Here is a 19,467-nt window from a genome sequence, read left to right as displayed (position 1 = left end):
GGAAAATGTTCAAGAAAAGCCAAAGTAACATTAGCAATTCTACCTAAACCAAGATTTCAACTGAAATGACGCAGAGAAAAAAAATGAAGTGGATTACGAGTACCTACTGATTTAAAATTATCTTGGATCATTTAATCCTAAAATTATATATGAAATTTGTCATCAGTGGTGTAAATAGCCTATATTTGTTATGCACCAAGCTGGGGAGGGGGGGAAGACCTGGAGAAGGAGGACTGAGTCAAGAGTTATTAGGCCAAGACCAGTACTGGGAGAAACAATACTGCCCCAAACAAGGACATACAAGGTAAGAACACGTGTGTCCTGGAAACAGAATTTTCACAAACTACACAGCTTTTTCTTTTAATTAACATACCTACTCTAATAGAGAAAACTGCTTGAATCTTGTGTGCTTAGTCGCTCATTTGTGTCCAACTCTTTGCAACCCCATGGACTGTAGCCCACCAGGCTCCTCTGTCCATGGGATTCTCCAGGCAAGAATACTGGAGTGGGTTGCCATGCCTTCCTCCAGGGGATCTTCCCCACCCAGGAATCAAATCCAAATCTTGAAACCAAGTCAAATTTAAGAAACAAGGACAATAACCAGCATAGAAAAGGACAAAGTCAAATTTTCCTAAAAACTTTCAAAATAGAAGGTAACCAAACTGTTAAGAAAAAAAATGATTACTGATGGCACCTGTGACAAGGGTGAATTATTTACCAAAAGCAAGTATTTACTATGCATTAGACAGATGGAGAAAAAGGTGAGATGCCAAGCTCTCCAAACGGAAAATCTATTAGTTTATTTTAAATCATTCACAGCTAATTGAGTTACATTCCTTAGGTTAATGGTCCTCATGGGTTTAATCCCTAAAGATCAAAACCCATTAAGGAATGAAGCTGTATTTAAATAGAGGCACTGTTAACAGAAGAAAGGCCATGTGTCAAAGTGTTTCCAAGGCATAAGAAACCAGCATGGAATAATCCAGACTGACCACCAAACATCATAAAACTACAGTAACCCACACTCAGGTAATTCTACATGCCTGCTAATCATCATTATTGTAAAATAGAATGTTTTATTAGCAAGCCAAGAAATCCTTGTCTAAAATTTCTATTCCAGGGACTACCCTGGTGGTCCAGTAGTGAAGACTCCATGCTTCCACTTCAGGGAACTATGGGTTGGATCCCCAGTAGGGGAATTAAGAAGCCCAAATGCTGCAAAAAATAGTTAAAAAAAAAAAGAGAGAGAGATTTCTATTCCTTCTTACAAGTGACTACATTTCAGAAAATAGGGAAATCTTTCCCACTGGTCTCAAGACGACTCAGAAGAACACTAAAAACCAGCACTGCTTCATTAAGATGATGCTACGTTCTCTAATTTAGTTCATTTGCAATTTGCCTCTGCATTGTGAGACATAAATTTCACTTATTTACCTAGTCTGTTTTCCAGGGGTTGGGGGGGAAACTATAACCTAAGGGGAAAAAACTTCAAATATCAACAGTTTACAATAGCTCGTAGGCATGTTACCCTAGGTTTATGAGGAAAGAGATTTATGAACGTGCTTCATTCTCCACTTGAGAAAACTAGAGAATGTGTTTGCTGTAAAGCTGTGTCTCCACACCCCTTTGCATACGCAGCTTTGCTCCTTCAAAGCACAGAAAAGATTCAAGTCAAGGAGCTCTGTAGTCTGCAGTGATCTGGCAAAGGCTTCCTAGGCTTTGAAGGACTTTCAAACACAACATCCCTCTGATCTCAACATCCTTGTTCCTGACTGCCACAATCTCCAGGTCCTTTAACAAACCAGAAGTCAACTGCACAGCTGATTCTGAGGGGGAGACGGTGTTGTTAGACATTCTCACATGCAATTATAAACACAGTGGTGGAGCTAAGAAGAGTGGGGTACAAATACAATTGGGAGAAACATTCATACAAAAGTAAAAGTGGAAACCATGGTGATGAATTACCACAGGAAAAATTATCTAGAAAGGAGATAAGAAGGTGGAGTTCAGACCGCAAATAGAAGATATAAAACTAAAAGACCTCAAGATGAATTAATCTGAGCTGAAACATGGTGAAGCCACCATTGGACAGAAGAAAGAGAAAATGGTCAACCATGACAAATGTCAATACAGAGGAGAAGACGGACAGACAATAAGGAAAAAAGAAAAAAGCTTAAAAAATGAAAAGCTAATACCTAGCACTTACTCTACTGGGCATCCTTAGAAGTTCTTTATATAAACTAATCGACAACTCTATAAGGTAGGTACGAACATTCCCATTTTACAGATAAGGAAAGTGGAATTAAGTGATTTGCTCAAGGCCACACAGTAATTTATTAGCAAGTGGTGGAGCTACGATTCACCCCCAGCAGTCAGCTTCAGCAACCCAACTCTTCATCACCATCCCAATCAGCCTTTTAAAATAATATTAGAGGGACTTCCCTGGTGGTCCAGTACTAAGATTCTGCTCTCCCAATGCAGGGGCACCTGTATTCAATCCCTGGTTAAGGAACTAGCTCCTACAGGCTACAACAAAGATCGAAGATCCCAAATGCCACAACTAAGACCTGATGCAGCCAAATAAACAAATATTTTTTTTATAACAAATAAATAAAAGTGCTATTAGATCCCGGTCAACCTTCAAGAGAGCAGTTTCACCCAAATAATGGGGGAAAAAAGAAATTAGTAGAGAGTTGAGTGGACAAGTGAAAGCAGTCTGGTGTCGGAACAGGTAAGTGAGAGCCAGGTCAAGGGAAGTGTTCTTGGGCAGGAGGGACCTCAGCATGACCTGAGGAGAGCAAGGAAAGAAGTCTCAAGTGAAGGCTCTAAGTGAGTAGGAGGAAAGAGGGAGAAGAACATCTCCACCAATGGGACGGCATAGCTGCGGAGGACACTCGGGGAGGAGCCATCCAACCTGAGGAGCACCGGCAGCAATGGACAGTAAGTTCTAACAGTCCCAGTAGGTAAATGGTGTCAAGAAACAGAAAGGCGAGGAGAGGACTTGGGGGCCACTGTGAAGATGATAAGTAACATTAATGGGGACTTCCCTGGTGGGCCAGTGGCTAAGACTACATTTCCAACGCAGAGGACCTGGGTTCGATCCCCGGTCAGGGAACTAATTCCTACATGCCACAACCAAGAGTTCACATGCAACAACTAAAATAATGTTTTTAAAGTACTTCCCTATGACCAGTTAACTAGGTCATTCTCAACATTAAAACAAGTAGTAGTAGTAACATTAATGAAGGTGAGAAAAGTGCCAGATGTAGACGGTTAGGAAGATTATGGTCTGGAGAGAAGGGGGACAGGGTGCAGCAGGAAGGCTCTGAATTGAGCATAACTCAGAAATCATCCCAGGATGTGGAATGTTGGAGGGCGTGGGTTTCTAAAGAGAAGGGAAATGAATTAACATGAATTGAGTACCTCCATTCATCAGGCAATGAGCTAAATGCCACGTGTTACATTTCATTTAATTCTTCTGGAGCAGGTTGAACGGAGACCACCCAAAAGATGTGTGCACATTCTAATTCCCAGAACCTGCAAATGTTATCTTATTTGAAAAAGGAGTCTTTGTAGATGTAATTAAGTTAAGGATCTCGAGATGAGGAGATCATCCTGGATTATCTGTGTTGGCCCTAAATCCAATGAAAGTGCACAGACAAGAGAAAAGCAGAGTGAGACTTCCATACACACACACGCACGCACAAAAAGTACAGTGAGGATGAAGGCAGATTAGAGTGACTGGTCACCAGCCTAGGAAGCCAAGGAATGCCAGCAGGGACCCAAAGCTAGAGACAAGGGAGGGTCTTTCAGAGCCTTCAGAGGCTTCACAGCACTGCCGAGTCCTTGATTTTGAACTTCTGGCCAATGCAACTGTGAAGGAATGCGTTCCTGCTTTAAGCCTCTCAGACTGCGGTAATTTGTATAGCAGCCCTAGGAAACAAATATACCATCTCAGGATACAGGCACAACTTTCCTCATTGTAAGACCAGAAAACTGACTTCCCTGGTGGTCAAGTGGTTAAGAATTCACCTTTCAATGCAGGGACATGGGTTCAATCCCTGGTCTGGGAAGATCCCACATGCCTCAGAGTAACTAAGCCCGGGCACCAGGACCACTGAGCCCGCATCCCGCGACTACTGAATTGCACCACAAGCGGCTCAGACAGTAAAGCGTCTGCCTGCAATGTGGGAGACCCGGGCTCGATCCCTGGGCTGGGAAGATACCTGGAGAAGGAAATGGCAACCCACTCCAGTACTCTTGCCTGGAAAATTCCATGGACGGAGGAACCTGGTGGGCTACAGTCCACGGGGTCGCAGAGAGTTGGAGAGGACTAAGCGACTTCACTTTCAGCACAATCAGAGAATTGGTGCGCTGCAATGAAAGATCTCACATGATGCAAAGATCCCACATATTGAACTAAGACCTGATGCAAGCAAATAAATATTGAGATCAAAAAACAAACTCAGAAGTTACACAGGTAGAATTTTAAAAACTCAAGATTCAAGGACTGCTCTAAATGACTCTGAGAGGCAGCAATCTGGGATAAGCAATGACTGGAAGTCCTACAGGAGAGAGAGACTAAGAAAAAGAAAACTCTTCAATGCAAAAAGTTATGAGGGAAGTGACAACAGAGGGGATTAACAGATTGCAGCCAATGAGAGGAGGATATCAGAAGTAGTACTTCAAAGTCACAGGAGAGAAAATGCTTTCCCATATAATCTACAGAACATGTAATGAAATAAACAACATGGAAAAAAGCAAACCACTTCATATCTTTGCTGTTGTTCAGTCGCTAAGTGGTGTTCAACTCTTGGGGAACCCATGGACTGCAGCCCACCACACTCCCCATTCTTCACTATCTCCCCATGTTTGCTCAAATTCATGTCTGTTGAGTCGAAGATGCTGTCTAACCATCTCATCCTCTACTACCCTCCTCTCCTTTTGCCTTCGATCTTTCCCAGCATCAAGGTTTCTTCTGGTGAGTCGACTCTTCACATCAAGTAGCCAAAGCATTGGAACTTAAGCATCAGTCCTTCCAATGAATATTCAGGGTTGATTTCCCTTAGGATTGATTGGTTTGATCTCCTTGTTGTCCAAGAGACTCTCAAGAGTCTTCTCCAGCACCACAATTTGAAAGCATCAATTCTCTGGCGCTCAGCCTTTAGAGCCCAGCTGCATATACACATCCCTTGATAGTAACCACAGACACTTGAATCACGTATTTTATGAACTTCTAAGAACTCACAATAACCTTTTAAACATCTATTTCACATGGCTGTAAGTTTTCTTCTTTCCACATCTAGCCCCTTGTTCAACAAGTTCCCAGAAATTACTCATCTGATTCTGTAAGAGCTAAATGTATCATCTCTAATAATAATGCCATAAACCCCAGGATGCGGCCATATGACATATGAAAAAGAGTTCATACTCTGCCTAGAACCAAAGCATTGCTTAAGTTAAAAACAAAACATAACAGACTTCTAGGCTGTGCCAGGCTACAAAACAAATGATTCCCTTTATGTCAAAACACTATTTAAATAGACTATTTTACCATGGTGATGATAATTCAAAGTCAAGTATGGGCTCAAGAAAATCTGCAGAGCAAGTGATTGCTAGCCTATAATATCCTCCTCCCCATCCTTCCAGTAAATCACAGACTGACTAATAAGTAGAATGAAAGAATTCTGTGCTCAGAATCCCATTTTATCAAGCAATTATGAATACACTGATCACATACAGCACAAATCTATTTCAGATCTTAGCCAACATCTCAAGCTTTGCTGATGTAGGCACCAAAAATTAACTAGAAATTCTTTCTGACAGGTGTTTTTTACCACTTTCACTCTGCAGTTTAACAGCTTTAAGTTATTTGAGGACGACTTTTCTAACAGTCTTATTAAAGATGTTCAAGGTGGAGACATGTGTTTATTCACAATAAATATGTGTTAAATAACCACCAACCGCCAAGCAGTTATCAGCGACTAAGGAGCCATGGGGGTCTCCTCTGCAAAAACCAGAATTCTAAGAAAGGGTAAACTGCCTGAAACATTGGAATCACTTCTACAACCACCAGATGACCAGCTCAGCCTGGTTTAAACTTAGCTGAAAATTTAAAAACTAGACTCTGAACACATGATCTAACACATGACAGCTTGCAGCACTGTCCTTTGTTAATTCATGGTTACTCACTTAAACATACGGCTTCTTTAAAGCGTGACAGGAGCCTAAAGAGTCAAGAGTTATAAACCACACTGGAGAAAAGTAGAATCAGGAGGAAATGAGGGAACCAGGAAAGGAAAAATGCAGGCAATTACATTTTTAATCTAATCAGTAAGGAAACTTTCCTAATGAAATTATAAAGGATGAAGTCATAAATAAACACACTCAGGAAACACTGTAAATCTGCTGAAAATAAATGACTTCAGAATGCACTTCAAGTGAATGAAATGAACCTCTACCCACTTGAGAATGCTATCCATGATAAGAGGACATAAAAGGGAGACCTATGTGAACTATATGCTTTATAATTATCCCCGATTTCCCTGTGTTTTCACAATTAAAATACCATTCATAATTTCAACTTACTTATTCATGAAAGGAGAATGACTCTAAAACAAGCAGGAGAGAGGGGACACAGCATAGAAAATGAATTTCAATGATTTCCAAAGCCAGAGTATACTTTCAAATCAAAAAACAAGACATCTTTTAATTCTCTACCACTGGTCCTCTTGAGTCAAATGAAAATGGAGTCAGAATTCTCTTCCTCCAAGTCAAGCTGGACACTGCACTATGATTAGAAGTCATAATATCTGAGCCATTAACTTAATTACCAAGAAGGCAATACATAAAACATGATTTCAGTTAAGAATTATTAACACTAGCAAGCCTCAAATACTTAAAAAAAGAGATAATATTTCAATCAAGGTGTGATGGTACAATAACAAGCTTCACAGAGCTGCTTAACTATGAACATGTTATAAAGAGATTTTTAGAAGTCTTTTGTTTTGAAATTATTTCTGCTAGCTAACATGTAGGGCCATCAGTTCAGTTCAGTCACTCAGTTGTGTCCAACTCTTTGTGACCCCCATGGACTGCAGTAGGCCAGGCTTCCCCGTCCATCACCAACTCACGGAGTCTACTCAAACTCATGTCCATTGAGTTGGTGATGCCATCCAACCATCTCACCCTGTCATCCCCTTCTCCTACCACCTTCAATCTTTCCCAGCATCAGGGTCTTTTCCAATGAGTCCAAGGGATCCCCAAGAGTCTTCTCCAACACCACAGTTCAAAAGCATCAATTCTTCAGCACTCAGCTTTCTTTACAGTCCAACTCTCACATTCATACATGACTAGTGGAAAAACCATAGCCTTGACTAGACGGACATTTGTTGGCAAAGTACTGTCTCTGCTTTTTAATATGCTGTCTAGGTTGGTCATAGCTTTTCTTCCAAGGAGCAAGTGTCTTAATTTCATGGCTGCAGCCACCATCTGCAAGTGATTTTGGAGCCCCCAAAAATAAAGTCTGACACTGTTTCCACTGTTTCCCCATCTACTTGCCATGAAGTGATGGGACCAGATGCCATGATCTTAGTTTTCTGAATGCTGAGTTTTAAGCCAACTTTTTCACTCTCCTCTTTCACTTTCATCAAGAGGCTCTTTAGTTCTTCTTCACTTTCTGCCATAAGGGTGGTGTCATCTGCATATCTGAGGTTATTGATATTTCTCCCAGCAATCTTTATTCCAGCTTGTGCTTTATCCAGCCCAGTGTTTCTCATGATGTACTATTTATATTGATCCTATTAAGTGAATTACAATGTATCTAATAATGAAAAACATTAAATAACAAATTCAGGATCAATCCATAACTCAATCACATAGTGGGTTCATAAAGAAACACATGATCCTGGTTGCCTTAAGTTATCTGTACATCCTGCCATTGTTATTCTGGAGGAAAGAAATTCTTCACCATGAAAGCTCTTTCTCCAGTAAAACACAATGCTATAAACAAATTAATCTGGTTTTTAACAGGTAAGATTAGTTAGATGAAAGATCAAATCAGATAACCAATTTCAAATGTAAAACTATTTCACACTAAAGGATTTCCCAACTGTTTGGGGTGTGTGTCAGAAATAAAGTTCCCAGAGTGAAGGATTAATTAAAAAATCAATCAGGGACTTCCCTGGTGGTCCAGTGACCAACACTCCATATTCCCTATACAGAGGCAGGGGTGGGGGGTGGGCCAGGGTTTGATCCCTGATCCAGGAACTAGATCTCACACGCCATAACTAAGAGTGCACATGCCATAACTAAAGATTCTGCATGGTAGTTTTATTCCCAGCATGCAGGATTGTTTACTTGCCACATGTGAACTCTTAGTTATGGCATGTGGGACCTAGTTCCTGGACCAGGGATCAAACTCAGGTGGGAGGGAGGGAGGGACATGCGTATACCTATGGCTGATTCATGTTGATGTATGGCAGAAACCAACACAATATTGTGAAGTAATTATCCTCCAATTAAAAATAAAATTTTAATGCAAAAAAAAAAGATACTGCACACAATTAAGACCTAATGCAGTCAAATAAATAAATAAATAATTTTTTAAAAAATCAATCAGGATCCTAATTAGATTCTCTAATGATAAGACCTGGGTTGCCTTAAATAAGGCTTGAGCACCTTCATGTTTGAAAACCACTGCTTGTAGTAATTCTCTAAACATCACTAACATTTGTAACAGGCAAAAAAATAGAAGTCTCCTTTCACAGTTTAACTTGTATAAATACATCCTCTTTTATACAGCTTTCTAATTTATGCACAATTCATTGAGACAATGAAGAATCTGTTTCATCCTTAAAGAACATACAACATAAAGACTGGGTTAAGAGCCAAAGACTTTTACTAACTTGACTATTTAATCATGAAAACCAAGATGCAAGCAAAAAGTCACATCTATTACCCCTCTGGAGAAAAAAAAATGAATTACAATTTCAAGATTTAAAAGCACTAAGTTATGTTTTCCTAAACATTTTGCCATGCTACACAGCCAAAAATAAAACATCTCATAATTTCAACTTACTTATTCATGAGAGGAGAATGACTCTAAAACAAGGAGAGAAGGGGACACAGCACGGAAAATGAATTTCAAAGATTTCCACAGCCAAAGCATACTTTCAAACCAACAAACAAGGATAAACGTCCTTTCTTGCCTACTTTAACGGAGGAGGGTTTTTGCTGTGGCTTAAACCAAACACCATCAAGTTTTGCTACAACCAAAAACAAGTATGCCCATGATACAACAAATCAAGTCAGCCCAATGTAGGATATACATGCTGGAGAAAAATAAAATTAGAATGCTACCTGAAATTCTCCAATGGGTCCAAGACATGAGGAAAAAATACCTAATAATAACTGAAGTAAAACTCTTGATTCCCCAGTGGCACGTTAATGGCCTTGTAGGTATTCTCAGAAAACCTACTTTTAACCTTCAACTGACCCAATCTTCAACTCTAATCACAATATTACCCATATATTATCCTCTCTGTTATTACCCTGACAAAAGGCAGAAACAGAAAGATCTTTTATAAACTCAATCACTCGGTCTTTCGGGAATTAAGGAAAAAATGATTCAGAAGAAAAAGAAGAGGGAGAAAGAGCTGGGGGCAGGCTGCTCTGATGAAACTGGTCAGGTGCAGCCCAAGCAGTGGCGACGACACTCAGTTTCGTCTCAGGTGGCGAGGAAAACAGACCAGAAGGAGAACACTGGAAATAGACAAGGTCTGCGGGGCTCTCCATTGGCCAGGAATGCCCAAACAGGACCTACGACATTCAAGTTCTAGAATAATCTCTCAGAAAAGGACACAGCAGGGGAAGGAGAGAAGAAGGAGATGAATTGAAAGAGAAGCACTGAAACAAACACATTGCCACATGTGAAACAGACAGCAGTGGAAAGCTGCTATGTAACACCGGGAGCTCAGCCTGGGGCTCTGTGACAACCAAGAGGGGTGGGATGGGGTGGGAGGGAGGTTCAGGACGGAGGGGCCGTATGTACACGTATGGCTGATTCACACTGCTGTAGGGCAGAAACCAACACAACACTGTAAAGCAATTATCCGCCAGTTACAAAAGGAAATTTACTCATAAAACAGTAACATGTCAGACTTCAATGAATTCATTTTCCCTTTAAAACTACCTGATTCCTCACAAGGTCATAGAATTGAGGTTCACTTCTGCTGGAACAATACAGCTGAATTAACATATAGGCTCAAGAATGCTGGCCAGAAAATAAAGTAAAAATAAAATAATACAAATAAAAGAATGGCAACCTGATGGAGGTAAGCAATTTCTGAGATGGCTCCCTAGCCGATGACTGTGCACTGGCCCAAGATGACTCTTTTCTGACAAAGACAATATGGCGAAAGTGATGGGGTTGTAAACTACCCAGTGGAGAGGCTCTGGGGCAAGGAACTGAGTGAGGCCTCCAGCAGCTACCTGCAAAGAACTGAGGTCCTCAGTGCAACAATCCTCAGGGGGCAGAATCCTGCCCGAATGCACACAGCTGAACTTGGAAGTGGACTCTTCCCCAGTGGAGCCTCCAACCACAGCCTTGTCCTACACTCTGTAGCCAAGTAAGAGACCTTGAACCAGAGCCATCCAGCCAAATCATGTCCAGATTCCTGGCCACAGAAACTAGGAGATAACACGTGTTTGTTATTTTAAGCCCCTAAATTTGGAGGTAATTCCCTGGTGGCTCAGTGGTAAAGAATCCGCCTGCCAATTCAGGAGATGTGGGTTCAGTCCCTGGGTTGGGAAGATCTCCTGGAGAAGGAAATGGAAACTCACTCCAGTATTCTTTCCTGGAGAATCCCATGGACAGATGAGCCTCCACAGAGTCACAGAAGAGTCAGACATGACTTACAGCGGCCAGACAACAGACAACACACTGAAGGACCCTGGCATCTTCACTGTTTCTCATCTCCTGCCAGCCCCTCCATATTCTCCCGAGGGGTCTAATATCCAACACCAGGATGATACTGATAGGTGGGCTGGGGAGAGAAGGAACTAGAGCAGCCACACCAGGAGAAGTGATTAATTGGAAAGACTCAGTCACTCAACAGCTCTTCACTAAGCCTCTAGTATGTGCCAAGGCAGAAACCAAATCTCTGAAGCTGGTCAAGCAAACACGTTACTCTATACTAAGATCTGTTCACAAGAACAGAGCCCCTCTAAGCAGCTCAGACACCCACCTTATCAGATATGAATGTCCTCAACCTCCCTCTCCATATGCATCCAATTTTTATTATCAAAAGCATCTTTATCTACTCCCCACCTCTAAAATTAATCCCCTTATACACTTGACCCTACTCCCTCTACCTGGCCTCCCTCATTCCAGAACTGCTGTCTTAATCCATCCACACCAATAAAGCACTAGTATTCCTATAAAATGCAAACCTGATCATGTCACTCTCCTACTGAAAATCTAAACTCGATGGTTTGACATTGTTCTCAGGCTAAAGCCCAAGTTCTCAAATCGAGCTTACAGGCATCTGTATTTATGTCTCTGGCTTTGGCCCACGCTCCCCTCCAATTTTTATGCCTTAGCCTCTACTTTTTTGGTTATTTTTTTTAACTTTTCATTTCTCTCCCACCTCTTAACCTTCAACTATTCTATTCCTACCTGAAGCACTTTTCCCCAGTCTTTAATTACCTAACCTAAGCTTCTGGCCTTAGGTTCTCCCTGATGCCTAGACTAGTTTAGTGCCCTACTCATCCACCCAACCAGTGCCTCCACAGCAAACTCACACGATCACCTAGAATAGTTACTCTGTCAACTGTGTGAATTTCCCACTGGCCTTGAGCTCTATGAGGGGCTTTCCAGGTGGCACTAATGGTAAAGAACTGCCTGCCAATGCAGGAGACATAAGAGCCTCGGGTTAGATTTTTGGGTCGGGAAGATCCCCTGGAGAAAGGCACGGCAACCCACTCCAGTACTCCTGCCTGGAGAATCCCAAGGACAGAGGAGCTTGGCGGGCTACAGTCCATGGGGTCGCAAAGAGTCAGATACGACTGAAGCGACTTAGCATGCATGCTTCAGCTCTATGAAAATAGGGACCATGTGGATCCTGTTCAATGCAGAACCAGACAAACATGTATGGAAGAGTAAATTGATGCCTTCAAACTGTGGTGCTGGAGAAGTCTCTTGAGAGTCCCTTGGACAGCAAGGAGATCAAATCAGTCAATGCTAAAGGAAACCAACCCTGACTATTCACTCCAAGGACTGATGCTGAAGCAGAAGTTCCAATACTTCAGCCACCTGATGCAAAGAGCCAACTCACTGAAAAAAAGACTCTGAGGCTGGGAAAGATTTAAGGCAGGAGAAGGCAATGACAGAGAATGAGAGGATTGGATGGTATCACCAACTTACTGGCCATTACTTTGAGCAAACTCCAGGAGATACTGAAAGACAGGAAATTCTGGTGTGCTGCAGTCCATGGGGTAGCAAAGAGTCAGACACAACTGAGCGACTGAACAAGATCACGTCATAATTTGTTCCCTTCTTCAAAGCATGTCCTCACTCCCTGAACATCCACATAAGCTCAGGTCTTCCCATCTTCTAAGATCCCTTTGATCCTACTTTCCTGGAAATCAGCCATTTTCATCTGACTTTATTAATACTATCCAACCTCAGGCAGTCTTACTGGTGCCCTCTAACACCACAGAAACAGGTCCCCTAGCAGCCACCACAGAGTTCCTACTTACCAAATCCATGATTCTCCTTCCAGACTTTACCCTACTGAACTATAGCCCACTGCAATGCCTGTCTTGCTGATCATCATTTTTACTTACTGACAGATTCATTTTTGCAAAGGCCTCCAACTCTCTTCACGTTCATGGTACCTCTCTCCCTTCATTTTCCTGTTTCTATTTCTTCACTCGCCCTAGGCTGATGGATGTCATCCGGGGCTACCTTGTCTTCAGCCTCCACAAGCTCTCCTTGGGTGGCCGCCTGAACTTCTCCAGGGTCGATCACACCGCCCCCTTTTGGGGCTGGGGAGTGAAAAAGGTAACAAAGCCTCATGGGAAATCCCCCTAACTACACTTGTTTAATCACTCAGTTGTGTCCGACTCTTTCAAGACCCCATGGACTGTAGCCTGCCAGGCTCCTCTATCCAGGTAAGTTTCCAGGAAAGACTACTAGAGTGGTTGACACTTCCTCCTCCAGATGACCTGTGTCTCCTGCTTCGCAGGCAGATTCTTTACTGCTGAGCCACCAGAGAAGCCCTCAAACTACACTTGGGCCTCCATCATACTCCCATTTAACACCTATCATTCCATACTCACGAGTAACTAACTTAGTGAGTCACTTGCGTGAGTTAGTTTTATTAACTCAGGTGTGTAGGGGGAAAACAGGTACATATCATTCACTTGTATGTTGATGACATCTCTCTCCTGTTAGACCTCTGCTGTGGGCTCTAAGCCCTTTTTTTCCATAGGTCCATCTGCTGACAAGTTCTTCCTCACTATCCTACAAGCATCCCAACTCAATTTCTCTAAAAGCAAAATGGCCCCCTCAAGGCAGTTGCTGTTCTATAGCCCCTTTCCCACTAGAATACAAGTGCTTGGCCAGAATACAAGCATTGTCTTAAAGCATCTCCCTTTCCTTCAGTTCTGCTGTCCACATTCTTCAAGTCTGCCTTGATCAGGTTCAAATCTTCTATTGCCTGAGCCACTGAAATAACTTCCCACCTGGTACCTCTGTACTGTATAACCTGTACTCCAGGCTAGAAGAACTGCTCTAAAACAAAAGGATTCCAGCATTCCTAGTTTCAGAATGTCTGATGTCTCCTGCTACTGACAGGACCAAAACATTAGCCTGGGAAGCCTGACTGTTAAGAGAGGTCCACAAAAAAGAAATGCCCAACACGTGGCCCAACCAAAAGAACCCTCAAAAGGGGTCACGGTGACCACAGAACTTGGCGAGGAAAATAACTAAGAGGAACTTTGAAATACAAAGCAAAGTTTAACAGCTCAAAAAGAAAAAAAAAAAAAAAACACCATCAGGCTCACCCCTAGAAGGGTGAAAGGCTGTGATGAGAAAGCTACAGGGCAACAAACAAGCTACTCTCTGAGCAAAGTGACAGGAACCAGTCAGAAATGTCAAGGAGGCTATGAGCAAGGCCCTACTAAGCCACACCCTCCCACAACACCCCCTCCATGCCCGGCCCACCCATCAGCAACGCCACCTGTCCCAGCCAGGCATCCACCCACTTGAGACCCAAAAAGTGAGGCACACAGCCCGGTAATTCCTAGAAGGGCCCAGAGGAATTCACACCAAAGTGATCCAACCAGATTCTTCCTCTGCTCAGAGAATGAAAGAGCCTATCAGCAAGTCAAGCAAAGGTCAGGATGGCTGATGAGTCAAATGGGCAGCGAAATCCCCACTCCCAGGGCAGCTGCACGATCTTCCCCACGATACTGCTCCACTGAGTCAAGGCACATCAACTTCTTTGTTTATCACAGACCACTTTCATAGAGCTGTGTGAACCAAGGCCAGTCACTCTCAGCCAGGAAGTTTAGGGACCTAAGAGCCAGAACACCAGGCTGGGCAGGGGAGACCCACGCATCTTCCCAGTCTGGCCCATCCACCACCCCACACCCTAAGTGGTACCAGACGTAAATACTCCTACTTTCTGGAACCTACCTTTGTTCCTGCTGTTCCCTCCGACTAGAATCTCTCTGCTCAGTCCAGATACATCCCATCCGTTACCTCCTCGGGAAATCCTTCACCAGCCCGCACGCTCCACTGCGTGCTTTCCGAGGACTGGCTGCAGCCCTTGCATGGTGCTCACCCCATCACGAGAGGGAAGGAGGCCTGTCTTAGTCACCTGTCTTCCTCAGACAAAGTCTAGCCCATCCAAGGTGCTCTATTCGTGTTAGGTGAATGAATGTAAGTCATTTCACCTACTCCTCTGATATGACGGCAAAAAAATGACAATACTATGTTATATTGGAAACAGTTCCATGCTAAACGGAATTCCAGTTTCAATTCAGCCAAGGCAAGACCTTAGAGGGAAACTGTGCTCATCATTTCACAATCACAAAGGAAGAAGGCGCTTTCCAGGCGGCTCAGTGGTCAAGAATCCGCTGTCAACACAGCAGATGCGGGTTAGATCCCTGGAACAGGAAGATCCCCTGGAGAAGGAAATGGCAACCCACTCCAGTATTTTTGCCTGGGAAATCCTATGGACAGAACTATGTAGCCTGGTGGGCTCCAGTCCATGGAGTCACAAAGGGTCGGACAGGACTGAGCAAATGAGCACACATGTACTACTATCTGGTACTAGAGAGGGAGGGAGGAACACGGGGGATGGAGACTAACAAGTCACTAAACTGACAGGACTGTCTGGGGGAAGACACACAACAAAAATAGGTCTCTGGGCAGACAAGTTAGGAAAATACAACTGATGGCTACTAAATAGGGTGATGTGGATAGGGCTCATACAGATTTTTTTTTTTTTAACAAAGGAGATTTGAAACATTTGAGACCAATTAGAAAATGCTCTCTTATACAACATGTATTTTAGCGGTAAGAAAACTCTGCTCCAAGATGTTAATCCAGGCTAAAATATGAATTATTTCCAAAAGAGTTTATGGACATCTAATGTAAACGAACTATAAGAAACTACTTAGTTTAGGGTGTATCTCATTAATAAGGTATCTGTGATGCAGAAGCAGGAAATCAAACTTATGGTTATCAAGAGCGAAGGGGGAGGGATACACTGGGAGATCGGGATTGACACACAGACACGACTATATGTTGGATTGGCCAAAAACTGCCTTCAGGTTTTCCCGAACGAACTTTTTGGCCAACCCAGTATCAAATAGGTAACTAATAAGGACCTACTGTGAAGCACAGCGAACTCAACTCAATACTCTGTAATGATCTGTATGGGAAAAGAATCTAAGAAAGAGTGGATATATGTATACGTGTAACTGACGCACTTTGCTGGACAGCAGAAACACAACATTGTAAATCAACTATACTCTAATAAAAATTAATTAAAAACAAAGAAATCTGTGATGAAATGGGAGGCATGCGTAAGGCATTTCAGCAGCATACCAAAGGACCATGGTTATCTTGAAAATCAAACCGTGTAATAGATCACTGCACTGTGAGCTGAACTAGCCACATTTTTCTCATGGAACATCATTTTTACTTAAAGGTACAACTGAAGAGTTTCCCTGATGGCTCAGTGGTAAAGAATCCACTTCTCAATGCAGGAGACATGGGCTTGATCCCTCATTCAGTAAGATCCCACATGTCTTGGAGCAACTAAGCCCATGGGTCACAACCATTGAACCTGTGTTCTAGAGCCCAGGAACCGCAATTACCGAAACCCACACACCCTAGAAGCCATGTTCCAAAACAAGAGAAGCCACCGCAAAGAGAAGCTCATGCATCACAGTGAAAAGCAGCCTCCAATCACCTCAAAAATAGAGAAAAGCCAGAAGAGCAATGAAGATCCAACACATCCAAAAATAAATCTTTTTTAAAAATTTAACGTGACATTACTTAAAAAAAAAAAAAAGGTACAACTGCAAAACTATGGTTATTTAGATTTCTGTATTTGACCTACACTTTCCCAAAAAGCAAGCAAAATGAGCTTGACATTCTGTCAGAAAAACTGACAGTATGTGTTACCAATGACAAAACCCGAGCTTTCAAACAAAAATTTGAATTTTGGAAAACTGCTTCTCAATTAATTAAAAGATAAGCAGGCTTTTTTTTTTTTTGCTGCTAAGTAATTAATACTGGTTTGGGAAACAGATTCAGTTTAACAAATCCTTAACACTAAGTTTTGGTTTTCATTCTTCTTACTGGTTTCAATCAATTTTTCTAAGTATAAATTAGAAGACCCACAAGAATAATTTTACTCATGGCAATCTAGTTGCCTAGTAGAAGACAACTGCCAAAATTTTTATGACATATCAGTGGCTGTTCTATGGTAAACATTAAGTATGTAAATAAGGAAAATGTCTAAGTATTTCACACCAACAGAACTTTAAGAATATATACACAGTACAGTAATACAATAACAAGAACAGGCTGATTATAAAGTGAAAAATGGAATTCTGAGTTCCTTTGGTTAGCTTTCTGAGTAACGTAATTGTAATGTTACTCAAAATACCAAGAAAGTAACCAAACTGTTAGCTCAGTGCAAAAAAAGCCTTTTTCTCCAAAATCTCTCAAAGTTGAAGTACCAGATAAACTAACATCCCCCAATGATGTCCAATCTTTAAAGAGCTACAAGTAAAAAACTGCTGTAGAATATGAGTAGTTAACTGATAAGATTTCCAAAATGGCAGAGGGTCTTAAGAAAAAGCCTGCTGAGTATTTTGGCTAACAACTCTGGAATCCACTGAGCTACCACTGTCATTTCTGCTACAGGCTTCAGGAGGTGTCTGATTTAGCCTAAAGAAAAAAAAAAATGCATTAGAAGAAAATACTGTGTTAAAATATTCACATTTTTTTCCCCAAAGTTTTAACCTCAAACTTCTGCTTTGGGTTATCAAGGTTTCAACAATTTATGCCTTCTCAAGTGTCATTCTGAGCCTATACATCTTACTTGAACCTGAAAATTTAATCAAGAAATGTCACAGAGATTTTTAGGAAATTCAACAGTCCTGATGAGGTCTGGTGATGACCTGTTTCTGTTTCTTCCTTTCCCCCTGCAATTCATTACAATAATCTATTACCGTGTGAGACAATGTCCTGGTAATAATTCCACCTTAAAATTCTGCAGGTGTTTTCACTCTGTAAGAGTGAACATTTTTAGCTCACTCAGGGGAGAAATGGTACTGCCTCAAAATATTACTAGTGTCTAAAAAGAAATGATAGGCGATGCACAATGTTACTAATTTAACATTAAATACATACTAACCAGGAAAAACTCAGAGAAGTTCTGTAACAACAACGTGTTCTGTAAAAACAACTTCCTAACATCCCTATGAAGTTCCAGTTTTTCCATCATGAGAATGCCACACTGGTACCTTTTCAATCAAAGGTGCTGAGAAACTAGGATATTTAATAAAGAGGCTAATTCAAGCAGATTATACGAAAGTGTGTTTTCGACCAGAAACAAACAAAAACAAAAAACTAAATAGTTAACATTTTAAGCTATTTTGCATAATTGTTCTTTTATTACTGTATTTCAGAATTCATCCTGACAGGTAGCAGAAGTTACCTACGCTTGAAAAACAACCCAAGCAGACGAAATAAAGGAGCATTGTTGTTGTTGTTGTTGTTGTTTAGGACCATTGTTTTTAAAAGACAACTCATCGCCTAAAAATTCCTGAAGTGAGGCACAAATGTTAATTGACCCCATTCTAAAAAAGTGACCTGGAACACTACACTAGTACATTCTTGAACTCAATCACATTCCTTACTGTGGGTTTCTTCATCATATTTTTTACAACCAGTTAACACAGCTGAGGGTATTTGAATAAAATTACAATTAAGCACTAAGTTTAAGCTTAAAAACTTAATATTAAATGGATAAAAGTTTCAGGAATACTCATGAAAGTGTCCAGGGGTATCTCAGGTCCATCATACATTTTGCTCTGTCCATTTAACGCAGTCTTTTAAGTTAAACGTTCATTAACAAAACTCACGTGCCAAAACCATGCCCCGAAGCGGGTTATGTGACGCGTCTCATTTGAAATAAAATGCTTTCTGCCGGGCCCCGGTACAAACCATGCAGCTTCCCAATCCCCTAAGTAACATGCTACACTTCCTTCACGCTACGGTGGGAAGGGAGGGTGTGCCTCGGTGCTTACCGATGCCCGGAGCCACATAGATGAAGTAGAGGCAAGACGAGGACAGGGAGAAGAAGAAGATGAAGGCGAGGAGCGAGCGATTGGAGACCCGCATCATCCGCTTAAGCACAGACATCTTCCTCTTCCCGGCCGGCAGCTCGGGCTGCGCTCTCAGGCCGGACTTGGGGGCACCGTCCAGGCCCTAAACTTCCATGAATGTGCTAAAAAAAAAACACCACCACCCCGAGACTGCAGCGGGGCCGCGCGGGGAGGCTCTGGGGAAGCGGGAAGGAGGAGAGAGGAAGGAGCGGACGGAATGAATGAGAGGCCGGGAGGATGCGGGGCGGGGAGAGCGGACGCGGGGCCCGGGTCCGAGGACCAAAGGACTCGAGGAGGCCGTGGAAGGGCGAGGAGCGGCGTTCGACGCGCCCGGTGGCGGCGGGAGGAGGGGCTGCAGGTGGGGAGAGGCGCCGGCTGCGCGCCGCGGCGCCCCTGCGGAGAGGGCGGCCGACTGCAGCACGCGCGGCTCCGGCTGCCCAAGCCCGCCGGGGTCCAGGTCGCGAAACCCCCGCGCTCGGGGTCCGGGCCGCCAGCGCCAGGCAGGCCTGCGCCGCCTCCTCCTCCTCCTCGGGGCCGCGGCGTCTCGTGCCT

General features: G+C 42.6%; 1 protein-coding gene across 1 annotated transcript in view; it reads right to left on the bottom strand.

Annotated features, from left to right (window-relative positions):
- Positions 1-19,258, bottom strand: part of B4GALT6 (beta-1,4-galactosyltransferase 6) — a 70,099-nt gene extending 50,841 nt beyond the window's left edge. Inside the window, exon 1 of the mRNA XM_043444344.1 lies at positions 18,838-19,258. Coding sequence (XP_043300279.1) covers positions 18,838-18,952 — 115 coding nt within the window. The 5' untranslated portion in view covers positions 18,953-19,258. The remainder of the gene's footprint in view (positions 1-18,837) is intronic.
- Between the last annotated feature and the right edge of the window lie 209 nt (positions 19,259-19,467).

Source organism: Cervus canadensis, chromosome 23 (assembly GCF_019320065.1).
Source record: "Cervus canadensis isolate Bull #8, Minnesota chromosome 23, ASM1932006v1, whole genome shotgun sequence".
In the NCBI taxonomy this organism is placed as follows: domain Eukaryota; kingdom Metazoa; phylum Chordata; class Mammalia; order Artiodactyla; family Cervidae; genus Cervus; species Cervus canadensis.
The sequence above is the reverse complement of the archived record's forward strand: the minus strand, read 5'-3'. Positions and strand labels throughout refer to the sequence as shown.